The 21444-nt window shown below is 43.9% G+C and overlaps 1 protein-coding gene across 1 annotated transcript in view; it reads left to right on the forward strand.

Annotated features, from left to right (window-relative positions):
- Positions 1-13180, forward strand: part of LOC144471442 (uncharacterized) — a 55100-nt gene extending 41920 nt beyond the window's left edge. Inside the window, exons 2-5 of the mRNA XM_078183479.1 lie at positions 1889-2176; positions 4785-7880; positions 10766-11109; positions 12369-13180. Of these exons, the coding sequence (XP_078039605.1) occupies positions 1939-2176; positions 4785-7880; positions 10766-11109; positions 12369-12911 (4221 nt within the window). The 5' untranslated portion in view covers positions 1889-1938 and the 3' untranslated portion in view covers positions 12912-13180. The remainder of the gene's footprint in view (positions 1-1888; positions 2177-4784; positions 7881-10765; positions 11110-12368) is intronic.
- Positions 13181-21444: the final 8264 nt, after the last annotated feature.

Genomic DNA, 21444 nt, shown 5'->3' on the forward strand with positions numbered 1-21444 from the left:
GATAAGAATGAAGCGAAAGACAGGGGGCGCTGGCGGGCCCGGGGACGGGGGACGGGAGAAAAAGAAAATACCTTAAAAGACTTGGACAGTGCGCTCCCCTTACGGGACAGGTTCATTACCGTCCGAATCGTCGCATCGATCGCGATAATTGAATGCGGCCGTCGCCGCGACGGGCTCTCTCCGCGGAAAAATACGGGCCGGCGTTGCGTAATTAAATTCGAATTAAAATGCAGAATTTTTCATTCGAAAGTTCTATTAAAGCAAAATATGCGCGCGTGCTCTAGCTCGCCCGCTTTCTTTGCGCCGGTTGTTTTCATAGGATATTTCATTCATGGAAATTTTCCTTCGGACGCGTGCTCGCCCGGTTTCTCCATTAACTTTTTCTCCCCATCGCCACGGAATTATGTAGAAAAAACAACCCATCCAACCCCCCCCCCCTCCCCTCCCTCGCCACGTATTTACCGGCGAGTGATATTTTCCTTCCGCCCGGTCACGCGCTGCACCGTCCAGTCTGACGTGGCGCACCCGCGCGCATCGTTGTTATCCGAGTAACCTCGATTGTTGCCGTTGCGATCGTCCCGACGATAAACAGAGGACCCGGGCTCCGAGCGCGCCCGACGATATTTACTTGTCGCGTCGATAAGCAACGTTCGATACATCGGACCGGCGAACAATCGACCGGGGACTTGATCGCATTTATTAGCCGTTTCCGCAGTTTTTCGATCGACGACGTGACGCCGCGGAGTCGATAACGCGAAACACGGGGACGCTACTCGCCCCGTTCCGTTTCATCTACACTCGGTTCGCTAACGAAATGATACAATTAACTTCACCGGTACGTTCCAAAACCCCGTCTCCCCTGCTCGAAAAGAGAAGCCCGCGCAGCCTTTGAACGTAGGAACATTCCTTCCGCGTTTCCGATTCTCTGCGTTAATTAAAAAGCGGCTTTATCACGGAACCGAACTAGCTGTTTCATCAAGAGACCCCTGCAGCGTGACGCTAATCCCGGCTCTGCAGATTTAAAAAGGGACTGCCAACTATTTATACTTGCGAATGAATTTGTCCATGCTCCAACCTGGATAAATATGTGTTTCGCGCCCGTCTTTGACGTAATTTGAGTGACAAGGTGAAAGGGCCGCGTCGTGCTTAATTTTCTCGTGAGAACGTTGACTGGAAAATTATGTCCTTACATTATACTATACTATACTACGTTATATTATACTATACTATACTACGTTATACTATAATATACTATACTACGTTTTATTACACTGTATTGTACTCTACTGTACTGTATTGTACTCTACTGTACTGTACTGTACTATACTGTACTGTACTATACTGTACTATACTGTACTGTACTATACTGTACTGTACTATACTGTACTATACTGTACTGTACTGTACTGTACTGTACAGTACTGTACTATACTGTAATGTACTGTACTATACTGTACTGTACTCTACTATACTCTACTGTACTGTACTGTACTGTACTGTACTGTACTGTACTGTACTGTACTGTACTGTACTGTGTTATGCTGTCTTATGCTGTGCTGTCCCGTGCTCTGCTATGATATACTATGATCTACTTATACTATATTATACGATACTAAAATATTTCGTTATGTCATATAACTGATTATATAATTTCCTTCAACCAACTGCAACATAAAATATATAAACTGCGACTAACAGCAGAATTTCTTTGAATTTCTTCCATATTGTCCGAAAAATTATACCAAAGAAATGAAAGGAAGCTCCGCTTCTAGCCGTACGTTGAAGCCGATCAAAAGAAAATTAATACGTGTAATTTCTGCGAAGTAAATTTTGTTAACAACCAACGGATCCAGCACAACGAATACACGTTTCTGTCGCATTGTCGCAGGGTCGTGTTCGAGGGTCACGGCGGACTTGGGTAACGAATGCGGAGGTACGATGACGCCGGAACGATGGAGGAGACGGTCCCGCGTCGCGACGCAACACGCCCTCCGGCTGATCCTGCAGATTCTACTGATACAGAATTTCGCCGGCGCTCAGATAGCCGAGTGCCCGCCCCCCGAGACTATTCCCGGCTGTCCTTGTTACAATTTCGAGGACGGTCTTTTCCTAGAATGCGCTGGCGCCACGGAAGAGACCCTGAGGACCACGCTGCAGCGAGTTATAAGCACGGGCGGTGAGTACGCGGCCGACAAAAACAAAAAACGCAATCGAAAAATCGACGCGGCGCACGGCGAAACGTTTCGATACAAAAGTTTCCCAAAAATTCCCGATATTCAATTTACTATAACTTCGACAGTGTTTATGGAAATTTGATGAACAGTAACAGTTTTCCGAGCTCGAATCTTTTACTTTTTTTTCAAGTTACAGTGAGCTGCATTAATATTCGGACACCATCGTATTTCAGAAATTTTTACTCCGTATCTTTACTGTTTGTTGAGTTAGTAAATTTATAGGTTTTTAATAAGTCGGAACGCTTACTCTAGATTATACTAACTAATTTTTCTAATCTTTCTTCTGTAACTAATTATAATTAAATATATAAGGCAGTACTATTATTCCATAATAGAGTGAGCAAGTACATATCGTTTCTGAGGATTTATCAAATATCCATTGTTAGTTAAATAATGCGCATACTGCGAAATAATAATTATAAATAATAATGTCGGTAAGCGTAATCTTTGACTGTATATTTTTTAAGGGTGGACGCGCGTGTCTCGCCACGGTGCGCGCGTTATGCTTCTTCGATAGGACGCGCGAGGAGCCGGTCCAATTTTCATTTATTAAACGAACGACCCTGCGCCGCGCGATAACGCCCGAGATGGTTATTATAATCGGAACAACAGCGCCGCTTTTTGTGGAGGGGTGTAGGACAGGGAATTAATTAGCGTTTAACGGACGATTTTAAAACGCGGCCGGCGTAGCTCGCCCGCTCGCCTAACGAGCCGCGTGTCCGGCGCGCGTCGATCGGACTCGTTGTTTCACGCGGGCGACAAACGCGAATCGGAATATACCGGACGTAGTTTAACGCGTTCTGTTCGAACACGTTAATGCAAAATACAGCGCGGAATTTAGTGAAATTTTCTGCGGGCAATTTCAGAAAAAATATTAACCGCCTGCCGTATTATTTTCTTTACGATTGCAACGAGTTTGGAATATTTCTGGTCGCAATTATTTCCTGGCAGGAAAAGAAGGTTTATGTTTATTGTTTATTTACATGTAGTGTGTTTAACCTTAGAATGACCTGTGGGGTTGCCGGCAACCCTTTAATACTTTTAAATTGCCTGCGAAGGTGTAGATTTCAATTTATATTCAGATAATATTGAAGGAAATATTATTTCAGATATTGTTTAAATTTACAAAATTAAGTAATATTAAATCACATATATTAGTTGAAATATTATTCGAAACATTATCATTTATTAATAGAAGTATTAACTGAAGTATTACTTAAATATTAAAAGGTATATTACTAGAAATATTATCATACATCAATAGAAATATTAATTGAAGTATTATTTAAATAAATATTAAATGGGATATTATTTGAAATACTATTTAAATTAACATTGAAATACATTGAAGTTTGCCTTGCCCTCCTAGCTCAAGTTGTACTTCGTATATAATATTAATATAATAAATAAAATTTTGATTATTAAGATCTTATTTTGAGTCACCTGCGACTCTGCAATGTCCCTTAGAACTAAGTGATATTAATTTAGTTCTGGAATTAAATATCGACGACGATAAAATAGAATTGAATTTAGAAAATAAAATGTCCGCCATAAGCCAGACTCGTTGAAGTACGGCAAGGGGTTTTAATATTGTTTAAGCGCAGTCAAGGTTCTCGTCGAGTCGGTCTGTTTAACTCTAAGCGCTTGCAAAGTCCCAATAAACGACGAATAGGATTAACGCGGGACTGATGGAATTAACGTATCAAAGGACAAGCCAAATCGACGTAGCGCATGATAAATGAAATTGATGCAACGTGGGGTCAGTCAACCCGATTCACAGTGCGGCAAAAAATAGCCTGAGAGGGCAAGAATATAAAATCCAAACATTTTCATATAACTATATCACGTCTTGTAAAATTATTATATACATGTATGTACAATTGTCGTAGTATGTTAAAATAATTTTTAAGATATTTTTATTCAGAAACTTGTGTTGTCCTACTTCAGTTTTCTTTTATTAAAAGGGTTATTTCTTGTCAAGAAATGTAATATTAAGCAGAGATGCAAAGCAAAGTCTATATAATTCGCGATTATTATTTAATATTATTTTGTCGTTCGGAAAATGAAAAACCTTTTTTTAATGTTTAGAGCAAAAACGCATTTTAACTGTAAATTAATTCTTGTGACTCGTACAACAGCTTCAATTTGAACAATTTAAAAAATTCGAACTTTGTTGGTTTAAAGACGACTTTGGAACGTGATGGATCAATTTCAGTGGTGCTTGATAGTCAGCACTCGAGTGCAAAGGGTTGAAGAGGTTCCTCCTATCCGAATAACGATAATCATCGCGAGCGTCTGTGCAATCGGGCGCGTCTTCAGAATCAATCGCAGCTTCTGAGGGTAGCAATAACGAGGGGGTCGGCCGAGGCCCGCGGAATCAGTGGGCCGTTGGCATCGCAGGGAGGCATTCCTCTCAGGAATTCATTATGTTTTACGGCGGTCGTAAAGCGGGGGTCGCGGATCGGCGCGGCGACGCAGCGGAATCTAAACTCCGCGTTATCGTGCGGCTTAATGAAATTAATGGCCGCGACTTTTACGACCGTTTTCCAGGAGCGGACACGATGGTGCAGTCGTTGAACGTTTACGAGCTGGACAAGTCCGTGGAGGTATTGAAGGAGGGCTGCTTCCCGCCGGACTCGCGGATCAGACACCTGCAGATCTCGCACTCGTCGTTGCGGGAGATCAGCGAGAACGCGTTCCGAAACTTGAACGACAGCCTGGAATCGTTGGTCCTTGTGTCGAGCCGTTTGCCGCACGTGCCGCAGATATCATTGGCGAACCTGCCGATGCTGGTCGGCCTCGACCTCGAGGGGAACTTGATCCAGGAGCTGAGCTCGTACTGCTTCTACGGATTGAAGCTGCTGAAGCTGACGCTGAAGGGCAACCAGATATCGAAGATCTCCGAGTACTCGTTCGCCGGCCTGGAGAACACGCTGAGCGACTTGAACCTGGCGGAGAACAAGCTGAGCATGTTCCCCATGACGCCTTTGCGCAGGCTGGAGAGCCTAGGGACTCTGACGCTGGCCTGGAACGAAATCTCGGAGCTGCCCGACGACAGGTACAGCCAGCTCAGGTCGCTGATGATGCTCGACCTGAGCAGCAACAACTTCGAGATGCTGCCGGAGGACTGCTTCAGGCCGTTCCCCATCCTGCAGACCCTGTTCCTCTATTACAATTCGATAGAGACGATCCACAAGGACGCGTTCGTTTCGCTGAAGGACCTGGAGTACATCGACCTCAGCCGGAACAAGATCGTCTTCCTCGACGTGGCGACCTTCAAGACGAACAAACGGCTGAGCAACGTCGAGCTCAGCCACAACCACATCCACAACATCGGCGGAGTGTTCGCCGGCCTGCCGAAGCTGCGGGAGTTGTATCTGGCGGAGAACAATATCCTGGAGATCCCGGGGGATGCGTTCGTCGACAGCGTCAGCCTGGCGGTGGTCTACCTGCAACAGAACGCCATCAGACGGATCGACGGCAAGGGGCTGTCGACGTTGACGCAGCTGGCCCAGCTGCACCTCAGCAACAACTACATCGAGACCGTACCCAGGAAGTTTCTCGAGCACTGCAGCAACCTGTCCTTGCTGTCTCTCGACGGCAACAAGATCCGTGAACTGCAGCCCGGCACCTTCTTCAAGCTGCACCAGCTGAGGGAACTCAGATTGCAGGACAACCGCATCACCGAGGTGAAGCGTGGCGTGTTCTCGCCTTTGCCGGCCCTGCTGGAGCTGCATCTGCAGAACAACGCCATCACGAACATGGAGACCGGCGCCCTGAAGACTCTCAGCAGACTCCAGCACGTCAACCTCCAAGGGAACCAGCTGACGGAGCTGGGGGACGTCTTCCAGCTGTCCGCCTCGGAGTCGTCTGCCGGAGGTAGCTCCTTGGTGTCCATCCAGCTGGACAGCAACGGGCTGGCCGTGCTGCACAACGATTCCCTGAGAGGTCAGGCTTCCGTCAGGATCATGTGGCTAGGGCATAACAAGCTGACCTATCTCCAGGCGCCTCTGTTCAGGGACCTGCTTCTCGTCGAGCGACTCTACCTGACCAACAACACCATATCCAGGATAGAGGACGGCGCCTTCCAGCCGATGCAGGCGCTCAAGTTCCTCGAGCTCAGCATGAACAAGCTCAGCCACATCACCGCCAGGACCTTCTCCGAGCTGCACGAGCTCGAGGAGCTCTATCTCCAGGACAACGGACTGAAGAGGCTGGACCCGTACGCTTTGACCGCTCTCAAGAAGCTCAAGGTGCTCGACCTGGCCAACAACCACCTGACCGTTCTCCAGAACGCCATCTTCCAGGAGGGCCTACCCATCAAGACGCTGAACCTAAAGAACTGCTCCATCGCCAGCATCGAGAGCGGCGCCTTCCGCGGACTCAGCAACCTCACGGACCTCAATCTAAACGACAACCTCCTCACGGCCGCTGCTCTCCTCAATCTCCATATCCCCGAACTACGCAAGCTGGCGGCTTCCGGCAACAACTTCTCAGAGATCTCAGAGCGCAGCCTGAACGGGCTTCCGTCGCTGCAGGAGCTTCTGCTGGACGACGCCCAAATCTTCCAGCTGCCGGAACACATCTTCGTGTTGAACAGCAACCTGACCAAGCTGAACCTTAGCAGGAACGAGATCAGGAGTCTACCGCCGGGCATATTCGACACGCTGAGGTCGCTGAAGGAGATCAGGATGGACCACAACAGGTTCCAGAATATCTCTTACTCGGCTCTGGCCAGCGCCCTCAACCTGGAGATCCTGATGCTCTCGAACAACGAGATCGCGAACGTCGACGTGGCCAGCTTCGCCAGCCTCAAGCACCTCAAGGAGCTGGACCTCAGCCACAATCGCATCGAGGAGCTGTCCGGCTTCGCGTCGGCCAACCTGTCGCGCCTGATCTCCGTCGACCTCAGCCACAACAACCTGAACGCCCTGCCCGCCAACTTCTTCGTTCACTCGTCCATGCTGCGGAAAGTCGACCTGTCCGAGAACAAGTTCAGAAAGATACCCGCCGTCGGGTTGTCCGGCAAGAATCTACCCAGCCTGACCTGGCTGTTCCTGACCAAGAACCCGTTGGAGACGATCCGCGATCTGTCATCGAACGACATGTACCCCATCTTGCAGGAGGTCCATATATCCGGAACGAACCTGACCATCGTCACCTCCCAGGACTTCGAGGCTTTCCCAGCGCTGCTGCATCTGTACCTGGACCGGAACAGCATCGTCAGGATCTCGCCCGGCGCCTTCAAACGCCTGCCGAATCTGCTCACTCTCCATCTCGGCATGAACAGCCTGGAAAACAACCTGCCCAAGGAGAGGCTCCAAGGCATGGAGCACCTGAGGATCCTCAACCTCACCCACAATCGGCTGAAGGAACTCGAAGAGTTTCCCAAGGATCTCAAGTCCCTGCAGATACTGGACCTCTCCTTCAATCAGATCAAGATCGTCGAAAGGGTCACCTTCAATAATCTGGTCAGTCTGGTGGAGTTACATCTTTACGGCAATTTTATCAAGGCGATCTTCAGCGACGCGTTCAAGTCATTGAAGAAGCTGCGTGTCCTGGATCTCAGTAGGAATTATTTGGAGAACCTGCCGCTGAATGTCTTTCGACCCCTGGAGACGCAAATACGGAGCTTGCGAGCTGAAGGTAAGGGTTGGATAAGTATTGTTCTCTCATGTGAAGCTGGATAAGAGGAATTCATTGAGCAGGGATGACTGATTTTAGTTCTGGAAGTGACCTGGACCTTTTGTTGCTTTTTGTTGTTGGTAGTAGTAATGTGTACCTATTTAATTATTGTTGTTAATTTAATAGGAGTTGTAAATTTGGGTCTCTTTAGGTATTTACTTAATTATTGCTGCTATTTTAATAGGAGTTGTGAATTCAGGTCTCTTAGACTAGATTTTATTATTCCTTTTTAAACGATAACTCTCAACCCTTTCATTTTCTTCATTACTGTGATTAAGAATTTTCAAGTTGCAATAGTCTATTGAAAGGAACAGAAAATTAATGTTTATTCCGTGTCTATATTTTTTGAATGCATAAATATTAGAGAATGGATTTTGATTCCTATTTTAAAAAATAGAATAATATAGATAATTAATAAATTATTACTATTCACGAGTCGGGCTCGGTAAAGTTGTGGTAAATATATTAATTTTAATAAACAGTCACTTTCAAAATAGACGGTTTATGTTATCGAATGTTAGCGAATTTGTAAAGACGCATTCGTAACAAATGATCGAATAAATTTCATAATCCAAATATATTTAATAATCGGTAAGTTTAGGGTTGAAACGGGAAATAATTAGGGTAAGAAATAATTAGGTATACAGTGATTGGCCGATTAAGTACGAATAATAGAAAAGCATTAATTATGGCTAAAATCGAATAATAAAAACTACTAATGTCAGCACAGAAAGACTTGAGAAATAATGACAAAAATTAACCTTGACAATCACTAGATAAATAATATTATAATCTCGAATTACTTATTGACCTACTTTGGTCAATCACTATGCAGAAGGAAGATTCTAATGACAATTCTCGACACTCATTACAATTCCATATCTTCATTTATATAATAACTTCGTTCTGCAAACTTTGCAGCATACATTATACATATGCAACAATTACATGAATTATTACAATTTTTATTCAGTTAATATATGCAAAAATTACTGGCTACGATAGATAATTCCATAATTTATGCCTTCATAATTTCATAACTTATGTACTCACAAAATATAAATTAGAATATCTATAAAATACATATAAAGCATACATTATTAACAATTACAAAGATATTTAAGCTATCAAAATATATATATATATATATTTTATCAACTGAAAAAGTCGTCGTCTTGTATTTGTTAATTTCGTTGGTAAAACGATCAATCACTGTATATAAATATCACTGTATACATGCATACGTTATCATTATTTTGGGCTAGACGATTGAGAACCAGCACGAAATGCGATTTTCCTTCTAACCCACGGCTATTTCGCAGAGAATCCGCCAGATTTCCCATGTCGAAGGATTTGTGCGGGAGTTTGTTAGCTCGAAGATCCGCAGCGCCGCCTAATAAATTGGCAGAGAGACCGTGAATATCAGTTGGAAGCGCTGCAAAACGCAGCGAAAAGGGGATAGGGTGGTTTGATTGATGCAGTATCAATGTTTCATTTGCTCGCGCGGCTTTTATTCAAGGGGCACGCGAGCCAGAGAGAATAACAGTATACGTATCGGTGCTATCGATCCAAATGGAGTTACTACTGCTGGAAATCCAATCATATCGCTGGTCACGTACAATCGTCCCGAATCGATACTCAACATCGGGACAATCAAACACGCTCCGCCATTCCGTCTCATCCTATTCCCCCTCGAAGTCCTAGCGAGCTGGTCGGCGACGGTGCCGTAACTCCGTCCAGCTGCTGCTCCCTAATCGGTCCTAAAAGATTCGCAAATTTAATCGAAACCGTGCCGTAGACCGGGCCGCCTCCTGTCTCGAACATTTACCGTCGGTGTCGCCGCGCACATTTTCGCGCTACAACTCTACGCTGCTGCAACCTGCAACAGCGCGAACATGATATCGCTTGTTCGAACACCGACAGACGGGGCTCCGGATTTTATATACGTTTCCGGTTCGGAATCGGTGAAACGTTTGCTGCTGAAACTGGTGACACAATGATCCCGCGCCGTGCAGAAATCGAACGAATTTATTTCACCGTAACGGACACTGAAATTCTATTTATGGGCTCCTTCGCTTCCATCTCCATGGCTCCAAGGGAACGTAGCATAGCTTTGTACGCAGGATTGCGATATTAAGTGAAAAGAAGATTAAAGCCAGAGTCGGTCTCGATTGCGGAGAAGGTCTTCGTGATTGGAGTGAAATTATTTGATCATTTGTAACAGATACTGAAATTCTATCTATGGATTCATCCCGTTCGATCATTTCCGTGGTTACGACGGAGCGTAGGACTGTTTTGTACGCAGGATCGCGATTAATGCACATCAGTCTTTATTGTAGTCTTCATGAAAGTCTTCACGATTAACCTGAAAATAATTGATCATTTTGTTTTAAGTATTTCGAGCTGTCAATTAACGAAGACACGGTGATGAATATTCAATGATTATTGCTTTGTTAACGCCTTGCACTGTTACAATGTGTCAGACTCGTGGCACGGTGGCAATATAAAATATGTAATGCATAATATATGATATATAATAATAGTAATAATATTATTATGATAAAACATGTCTTACTTTAAACCAAAAACGAACGGTTACAGACGTTGCTAATAACCAATGTGGCCGATGCGACGCTAAACCTTCATTATAAAAATATAATAATAATAATATAACAATCCGAAACACATACTCAGTAGTAAAGTGTTAAGAACGAAGCAACGTAACTATAAAAGAAATCACAGTGCAAGGGGGTTGACAAGAAACCTCATAAGCAAATTCGCCGAAATACGTAACCGGACGACGTAACCGGAATGGTAAGCGAGAATCGATCGATGTTTGTTCGCAGAGAATCCGTTGCACTGCGACTGCGAGTCGCAAGAACTCTGGGAATGGTTGAGAGATCATCAGAAGCTAGTTAGCGGAGTGGGTGGAGGCCGTGGCCGGCGAAGAAACGGCGTCGGCGTGGAGAACGTGGAGGGCGGCCTGCTGAGATGCGAGCAACCGCAGGAGCTGCGGGGTCAGGTTTTCGTCGATCTCGATCCCCACGCTTTCTGCTCGACGCCGCTGGTGCTGAAGCTCGCGATCCAAGACATCCAGCCGTTCTCCGTTCTGGTCTCTTGGCAGAGCAGGAACCATTCGGGGCTGTACGGCTACCAAGTGGCCTATCACTCGCTGGACAATGTTGACCAGGTGCGCGTGCCGACTTAATTAAAGTGTGAACCGAGCCTGCGATCTTAGATCATCGTTACCCTAACTGAGCTTACAGTTGGCTGAGACCGGTTGATTGTCTACGACGCGTTAAGATGATTAACGCGTGGACCACTGTGTTGTCCTTTGTAGGGAGTTGAATCGAGCTTGATTTTGATTATTATGTATAGCGGATCATGCATAGTGAATGTAGGTAATATTTTGGTGTCCCTGGAAGCGTTTAGATGCTTTTTAAATAGAGGTAATATTTTTATAACACGGTGGTTAGGTTCTGAAAAATGTTGAGTTCTGTTAAAACGTGTTATGTTGTAAGAAGCATTGGATATTCTTGAGACGTCAGTTTTAGGTTTGAATATCTTTTCGTTCTAGAATCATTGAGACGATTAATTTCAGATTTTGAAGGATTTAGGACGTTAGATGCTAGGTACCTTAGACAGTTAAGTAATAAACCGAGGGGTGCTGTAAACAGTATTCTCTAAAAACCTTCACTCCCAGTGATTTTTAGGAGTAATTCACAGGGAAAAAAACACCCCCAAGATTATAGCTTCTATCCATCATGGATATCAGATAGTAGCTACCTTAGTAAGTCTGTTTATAATAAACGAGTGACAGTTGATTCAATTTATACCTCTTTATCCTAATCTTTAATCCTTCAAGAAACATAGAATGTCTTTAAGATGTATATAAGACGCATATAATTCAGAATTCTCTTATCGAGTTAGAGCAAAGCAGTGCTACAGATTATAGTGCTATACAGAGCGAAAAGATCTACCTGTATCGCCATTCTTTCATTTTTCTTCTCGCTATTGAAATATAAATTTCTCAAACAACCAACAACGCGAAGCAAAGATATATTGGGTTGTTCGGAAAGTAATTTCGTTTTTCCCAAGAAAAGACTTAATTTTTTCACAGCCAACTTCACGCTTAAGCTGCATAATCATTATATAATTGGACAACTGATGTAGTAAGTCTTGTTTGCTAAAAATTTTGTTTGATTCTTTACAATAGATTTTGTTTAGTAATCTATTGTGTTTCATTTCCACCAAGAAAAAAACGAAGTGACTTTCCGAACGACCTAATAGTATCTCAACCAAACCGTTCCATCCCTTTCACCGCAAAGAAGCATCCAAAGACGATCAATCGATCCGTGTCTCCGATCATCGTCGTTCTTCACGGCGACCGCAAGCGGCCCGCCTAAACCGGTCGAGAGTAATTAAGTCGGTCGATCGATCGTGTTGCAGGTACGGTGGACGAAGCTGGACCCGAAGGCTCGGTCTGTGAAGCTGACGAAGCTGGCGTCGGACACGCGCTATCTGATTTGCGTGCTGGGTCTGGGCAGCTGGAGCACGCCGATCCCGGAGGACATCGGCTCCTGGCAATGGAACGCGTCTCACGACGACATGATCGAGGGCTCGGCGCTGCCAGTGATGATCAACTCGAGGACCGGGCTCTGCACGGAGGTCCAGACCCTGGACGCGCCGGACTCGATCGTCGGCGACGGGACGCTGAGCGACAGGGGCGGCCTGGCGACGATCCTGACCAGGCGGCTGGGCCTGATAGTGGGCAGCTGCATGGGTTTCGTGGTGTTCGTCGTGCTGATCTCCGTGCTCGGCTACATGAAGATGAAGAAGCAACGATCGACGGAGAAGAGGGACCAGCCGCTGTCCTCGAACCCGCAGGCGTACATGTCCTACAGGCATTTCTCGCTGCAGAGCGGCGACAGGGCGGACAACGCCTGTCCGAGCTTCATCAGCAACATCGGCACCACGCCCCTAAACTCGTAGCACAGGCCGAAGGAGTTCCGCAAAGAGACTGATCGCTGCGGCATCGAGATGAACAGCGTGCCGAACTGCGAGGGGATCTTCGGATAGAGGACGACAGTGGCCGGCCGTGCAATGCGTTATCGGCCGCCGTGTGTCCACCTCCTGCGACAGCGAACCCGACGAGGCTCCCGCCGCGGTCGATCGGTCGCCACGGACTGTTTTCGTTTGTTGAAGTAGCTAGGCCGATTCGAGGCTGGCTGTGTCTGACCGTTCGATCGAGACAAGTGCCAAAATTGATAGCCGACGCGCGCGCGTCCAGCCCCGGTTTCCATTTCGATGATCGAAACTAGAACGGAAACGGAGACCAGTGGTATTGCTCACTACTGTTGGTAGCGCGGCACGAGCGATCCGTCGAACTGTACTCGCCAGACAATTTCGACGTACCAATCGCCCGACCGTTTAGTAGACTTTTACTAAAATGATCCTCCGACCAGACACGAGAACCGAACAACGACGCGAGCGACCCCATTTTTGGAACATTCGAATCTCTCCTACGAAGACTGATTTTTTAACGACCGCTCTCTCTCATCACAACTTCCACCACCACCACCACCATCGTCGTCGTCGTCGTCTTCTACCGCCTCCATTCCTCGCTACGGTGCCCACTTTCCGGCTCATCGTTCTCAATCGTTCGTATTCTATGTACGCGAGGGGACACGTTTTTTGTAAATAGAAATGGCGCGGGGGACGGAAACTGCCGAGACTCGACGACCTACTCGTCGTCGTCGTCGTCGTCGATCCTAAACACTGTGCCGGAACGGAGACCGGTTTACTTACCTGTCCACCTCCTTCTACTTGTCCTACTCATCCTCCACCTCCTCCTTGTATACTTGTCCTACTCCTCATCCTCCTTCCCCCTCCTCCTACTCAGCTGCGCAAGCAATATTACACTTTAACTCGTAATCGATAGTCCGAGAGAGAAAGGGTTACTGCGAAATCGAGACACCGGTCTCACGATCGACAACGATTTTCAACGAGCCTACTGCTTTGGTCGACGATGACTTAGGATCTGGTCCAATCTATGGCAGATCTAATTAATTCTATAAGTCGCGAATTAGGGGCGATGTTAGAAGGAACGTTATGTACAATGAAAGGATTCACGAGTTTACCGAATTGAGTATTTCCGGAGACATCATCGGCATGTTCTAGACTAGCTAACGACGATCATCGTTAATGATAGTGCATAATAATGTCTGAAATGATTTTGATATTTCACGAAGGTGCATGGTATTTGATGATACACACTTTAACCCTTCGCGATCGTGTGTCTACACTCGCCTACTAAAACTGTTTTATTTTATCTGCTTTTTTAATTTAGAAATTAATTAACAACCCTTGGCACTCGATGTCATTTGAACTATAAATCTAAAATCAATTTTCCGACTTATAGTATCTCCATTTTGAATGACAAAGTGCATTTTATGCATATTCAATTAAATGCGACTCGATCCAACAGCATTACTGTTAACAATGTTTTAAATCGGATCTTTGTTAATAATTATTTTTAAAAATGATGGGATAATTTTATTGATGCCTAAAAGTGCAATAAAATTCTTTTTCCTAATACTGTTTCTTGTATATTACCATTTAAAAATAAGTTTCCATCGGCTGCGTGTAAACACCGAACGGCCGCAGAGGGTTAAATATCTTTGGCAGTGAACATCGTTGGCGATTGGATCCGGTATCGATGATCCTGGCACGACTCAAAAGGAGACGAGAAAAATCGACAAGAGAATCAGCACGCGAACGAACGTTTGAGCTAAGAACCGGTCTTCTAGAAGACACTTCGTCGTTTCTTCGATCCTCTAGCCCCCCTCCCCTGTAAGCGACCACGACCGGAAGTCGTATCGGTCACGGACACACCGGCGCGTCTCGCGATCGTCCGTGTGATCGTTGACACGCCGATCGTCCGGGGATCATCTCGAATTGTGACTGATGTTAACGCGCGTGAACTCCTGCCAAGTAAACGAAAGAGAGAGAGAGAGAGAGAGAGAGAGAGCCGAGAGGAAATCGATTTTGAGTTGCCAAATGTTATACGGTGACACGTTGCGGAAGATGGATTTATTGTATATAGATAGAGGATATGTATACACATAGCATTCTTTATTATAGCCTAGGTTTTCGGTTAATAAAAATACACCAAAGCTACCAGACGCTGGTTCCTTTCGACCCATCTTCAAGAGGAGTCCAAGATCCATGATCTATGATCTAAGAGGTCAGGATCTTCGTCTTCGACGATTTCGTTTTTTAGCTTGCCGAAGTTGCATATTAACCCATTAACTGCCAGATCCTTTTTTTTCTTTAATTTTTCATGGGGATAGTTACGTATATGCAGAGAAACAGTTTTGTAATAATATAATTCATGTTATTTTATTATACGTTATATATTTCATTACAATTGTACTAGTATTCGTATTACGTTTTGTTGTTGGAATATTTTATATTTTTTAAAATGTCCCAAGTGGGGATTACGACAGGTTGCATGAATAAAAATTGATAAGAAAAATTTGTTGTACGAATTATTTTGTATATTCTAAATTACGTATTTGTGTAGCTATTTTTAAATACTAGGTGACATGTAGTATTTAATTATAACGTGGAAGTGGAACGTCGTGCATCGAACATGATCATTTTATGGTGATGTATTATGGATGATGTCCTTTGTGAAAAATTGAGAAGAAACGATTTATAAAATATATACCGACTGCTGTAAATAATATCGGCTGATACGTGTAAAATGAGATTAAACTGTCAAACACCGCAAATGGGAATCGTGGCAGTTAATGGATTAAAAAAGATGGAAACTGCAGAGATCTTTCAAAATCGGTAGATCGAGCCTGATCAATAAATCAATCCATTTAATTGCAAATATTTCACGACTTTATTTCAATGAATAAAAATTGAAAACTTGATCCCGAGAATTTAAAAAATTTTATCTGAAAACCCAACAATTGGAAAATATCGAGAAAATTGGAAAATATAATGATTCTAAAGTAATCTATTTATTCTAATTCATTCTAAATAATCTATGATCCGAGACACAATGTTCATCTTCGAAGACTTGGTTTTTTAGCGATACCAGTTTGAAATAACATATAAAAAAGCTAAAAATTGCAGAGAACTTTCAAAATCGGTAAATCGAATATAATTACTAAAGCAATCCATTTAATTACATAATTCTTTATCTTGGAATACTTGGACTTTTAGCGATGGATTTTCGTTCGAATAATATATTAAAAAGCTTAAAAATTGCAGAGATTTTTCAAAAACGATAAATCAAGCATAATCAACAAAGCGATCCTTTTAATTGTAAATACTTCGCGACATCATTTTGACGAATAAAGATTATTAACTTGATCCTGAGAATTTGGATAATTGCACTGAAAATCCAAAAATTGAAAAATCAATAGATCTATGATCCATGATCACAATCTTTTCGAAGACGTCACTTCGATGCGTAAAAACCAAAAATTTGATCCGTAAAATTTGTAAAACAGCAGATAAAACCTAACAAATCGTGTATAAAGATCGATAATTCATTTAATCAGTACATGAACGCAGAAATTCTCTGGCACTTGAATTTATGCGAAATTGTCTGTTAGAAATTCGACGCTTGCAGTTCACTGTGCAGCCCTCGCGCAGCTCGACAATGGTCTGAGGGGAAGACGCAGCGTAGCCAGGTGAGTGTCCGAACGAGAAAAGTCGTATCGATTTACGGGCAGAGAGGCGATTAGGTGAGAGTATCCGAGGCCACGTCGGTTCTACCTGGGCCGCGTATCATTGACGATCCATTACGTCAGATCTCGTACGACTAATTAATTAATTGTAATGGCGACTCTGTCCAAGCTGCTTAGCGCGAGCTTGCGGCTCGCTTAGGTTCCGTAATTAACTCCGGGCCAGCCGGGTTATATCCCAGAGCGTCAATCAGTTCTGATCTGGCACGTCGAAACCAAAACAACCCGCTTCGGGGATATATCGAATTGCTCTCTGCAATAATGCTCGCCCGAATGCGTACTCCGAATCCGCAACGATTCTACACACGGAACAATGCAAATTCGCCGCAACACTGTGCAACTACTCCCACATACCGCCGCGATTTCAAAGAACGATTCCATCATTCTGAAACATTGCTAACTCTTCGAGACGTCGACGAAAATTCCAATGCTGTGACTAAAAAACAATTTGCAAATCGCTACGACACGATTAACGCTAAGAGCGATTGACAAAGCAGTCAAATTGACTGTTTTCTGATATTTTTATTTGATGCCTCCTGATGATATAAAAATATTTGTTGGATGCAGTTTTATTTATTGAAGTATGTATTTTGATGTTATTTATGGATAGTTTAAATCAATGCAGTTTTGATATTTTTATAAGGTGATAGTTGACGAAGTTATTTTTCTAATATCTTGATGTCAGGATGTTTTGTTATTTAAAAATATTGTTCACCATTATTACTGGATAATAATATGTAGAAATTGGACAATTGTACTAATAGAATAATAATAATAGTACATATGTATGGATAACAAAATATCATTTATACGTTTCTATCTTCCATTCTTTATTCATTTATTGGACGAGCTACAGAGTTCACTTCAGCGATATAAATAAATAATTTCGTCTTCTTATGCAAGTTGTAATATATTATGATGGCGGAATATTCTCGTAGTATGACGTTTTGCTATGTTAAGAAATAATTGATTACTTCTGCAGTATTCACCTAGTCTAACTCATCTCGAATTGCAACTGAATGTCAAATATCTACTATTTTCATATTTTAAAATCGTCGGCAAAATATAGTAGATGAGCTTTACTAAAAATGTCTAAAAAAGATCGTTAATAAAAGTGAAAACTATTATATGAAAGGACTGCACAGTTGCATAATTTGTACATAGTTCTTGACATAGTTACATAGCCATTACAGAATAGGTTGTCTCAAATAACTGTTCGGATAAAGGAGCATCTGCTATAATAAACCAAGTTCCCATAAAATTATCATTTAAAGGAACAAGAACTAGTTTTCGGGCACAGCTCAATTGCATATTATGCGTTATTATGTCACATTATACGATATTATATCACGTTATACGACATTACGTCACCTTATACGATACTATATCACGTTATACGATATTATGTCACGTTATACGACATTACGTCACCTAATACGCTCCAATTTTTTAACGTTATAATATATCTCCGTAATGTTCCTTTAATCCCAGCGGAAAAAAAAGTCGCACGATTCGCGCTCTGCGAAAGTGCACGTATTAATTAATAAACGATGAAACCCGCACCGCTGGCAGTCACCGGCCATCGGACATTTTCCAGGCACCGATCCTGCTGAAAGTTTCTTATCGGATTTTTGTAGAGTCCCCGGCCCGGGTGATTGTCGACTCGAATTATCCCGGATCCGTTTCGTCGTAGCAGCGAGCCGGCGTATAGGATTAGCGTGGAGGCAGCACGGCCGAAAGCCCATGAGAAAAGATCCGGGCAAAACCTGTACATTAATAGCGTTCGCGGGCGGGCCTGAGCGCAATTACCGGGCGTAATTAACTCCGGGAGTTCGGCCAGCTGCCATACGTCGGCCCGGCCACCATCTACGACTAGAGTCGATTGAAACAACGTCTACCGGACGCGCCGTTCCCGCGGAAATCACGGGGAAATTCCCGGGCATCGACGCCCCGGATCTAACCGGCGGCCGCAAATTAAGAGCGCGGCGCGCGATAACGTGCTTCATAATTAAAACGAATTGAAACGGGGCGCCTGAATAGTCTCCTCGGGGCTGCTTTCGTACCATTTTTCAGACAACGCGACAATTTAGCCGGCCAATTGTTCCCTGGTAAATCGCGCAAGCTTAACGATGTTTTCGGGACACGTGTTTTCCGCTCGCGGAAGCGACGCTGCGCTTTTTCGAAATTTGTTGTTTTCCAAGGCGGCGCGCCGCTCCGACGGCAGGGTGCTGCGGCTTTTTATGCAAATTCCCAGCTAGGAGGAAACGCGGAGCTACGGAGATAATATAGGGTTGCCTTTTCCGCGCGGCTGCATGCAGCCGGTCTGAATTAAATACTGCTTTGCGGCGGAAGTGGTCGCTTATTATTTCTTGGGCAGCTGTGTACGGGTTTCGCGGACGAGGGATATGGATAATCGACTCTTTTCTCTTCGACTCTCAATGGATTCTGAAATTTTTATTGCTGGAAGTGTCCGATTATAGAATATTTAACTATTTAATTAATTTGATTTGATATTTATTATTTATTTAATAGATAAGAACGGGACTTACAACGGGAACACTAAGAACTACCAAACGAATCTTAATGACTGTTTTTGAAGTTTTTCTTTCGCAATTCTTATTTTCACTATAATACATACTTATGTATTATAATAAAAATATTATGGAATCTAAATAAATTCAATCTTGTCAACGTTATAAAATAATGCACATTAACATACATTAGTTTCAACAATACGACGCCATAAAACTCGCACGCATTACCGAAACGGAACCAGGAACTGCAATCCATGTAAAACAAGAGAACGCGTCCTGATACATTCGTGGGGAGGGGGGGCGTATGCATGTATATACACGGGATAAGAAGCGTGCTCGAGAAATAATGATAAGAAGAACAAAAAGAGGGACACTAATTTCTGCGAGACGTTCCTCCGCGCCGGCAAATCCTTTCCGGCCGCGGTGTAATGCAGTTTACCCCCGCGGGAATCCCATTTATCTGAACGCACGTAGAGAAGGGACCCCGTTCATGGCTGTGCTTACTACTTGGACCCAGGGGGTGGCTTCTTATTAATAGCTGTACTTAAAATCCGTGGGTCCCTTGTAGCACCTTGTACCTCGACGGGGTTAACAATAGCTACCAGATGGAATAGCATAATGGGAGGTCGTCGGAGGTCTCGATGCTGTTGCTTCGAGAAACGGACCAGTGAGAGATACTCTTACACGAACTACATATACAGGGTGTCCGAAAAATGTCTTACAATTTGGAAATGGGGAGATACCTGTGGTCATTTGAAGCAACTTTTTCCTTTGCAGAAATGTCCTCCGAGGCGTGGTTAACGAGTTATTAACGAAAACCCGTGACCAATGAGAGGCAAGTTCGGCTGACGCAAAATGGTCGACCAGTCAACGAGCAGGTGAAGCCTGGAGACGCTGATTGGCTCAAACATTTAGCGTTAGGTGAGCTCGCCTCTGATTGGTAAGTGTTTATCTCATTTCTGAATTACGAGTAACTTTTGGAATACTCTGTTTAATAATAGCATTATTAGTAATTAATATTTTTCAGTGAACCTCATTGGTCACTGTTTTTCATTAATAACTCGTAAACAAAACCGCGGATTGTATTTGAGCCAAAAAGTTACTTAAAATTACCTCATTAACCCCTCATATCTCAATTGTGAATGACTTTTGAGATACCTTATATAATAATGCTATCATTAATAATTAATATTTCTCAGTAAACCTCACTGGTCAATGTTTTTTATTAATAACTCGTAAACAAAGCCGCGGATTACATTTGAGCCAAGAAGTTACTTAAAATTACCTAACTAAACCCTCATATCTTAATTATAAATAACTTTTGCGATACCCTGTATAATAATACAATGATTAACAATTAATATTGTTCAGCATACCCTATTTACTTACAGTTTTTCGTTAATAACTCGCGAACGAAGCCGCGGACTGCGTTCGCGCTAAGGAAGAATTTGCTTCAAACCCTTCATTCCTCTATTCCCGATGACTTTTCGAACACCCTGTACAGGATCCGCGAGCGCGCGGATCAGCGCGTGGGCGTTAATAAACGATAGAACGATTTAGTTGCGGCAGGGTGGCCATTTCTCGGTCGGAACGGCGCGACGCGTTATAAATAATGGTCGGGGCCATTGAGCCCTCTCGGTGGTTCCGGAGGCCTCGCGCGGCCCATTGTTAGCCTTTCGCTCCGTGGACCCGTGCGCGGGCCGCTGCCGGCCGCGATGCAGTTTCCAAGTGCACCTATTAATAAGGAGCGCAGCACGCCGTTAGACCGTGCAGCGTAACTGCACTCCTAGCAAGATAGCGACCGCACCACCGCACCGGGCTCCGGAACAGGCTCAGCGTGCCGGAGAAAAGGCGCAGTCGCCGTGCCGAGTGCAGTCTATAAACCTGTACTCTCCTCTCTCTCTCTATCTTTCTCTCTCTTTCTCTCTCTCGATGGATCTCTCTCTCGAGGAAGTTGCTAGAGAAGCAATTGTATTAGAGAGTCTGTATCCACGTCCCGCCGCATGAGCCGACTTCGAGTATCATCTCTCTCTTTCCTCTCTCTCATCCTCTCTGCACCTGTCTCTCTTTCTCTCTTTTTCTAAAAGTATTAGGAGCACAAATTAGTTCGCTCCGTTTTCAAAAGATAGCTCCAACTGGTATGACTGTTTCATAGTAACAACTGATTTCAATTGTTTCGGAGAGATCAGATATCTGCCAATAACATTCAGTTTATATTGCTTCGAG

Source organism: Augochlora pura, chromosome 6 (assembly GCF_028453695.1).
Source record: "Augochlora pura isolate Apur16 chromosome 6, APUR_v2.2.1, whole genome shotgun sequence".
Classification (NCBI taxonomy): Eukaryota; Metazoa; Arthropoda; class Insecta; order Hymenoptera; family Halictidae; genus Augochlora; species Augochlora pura.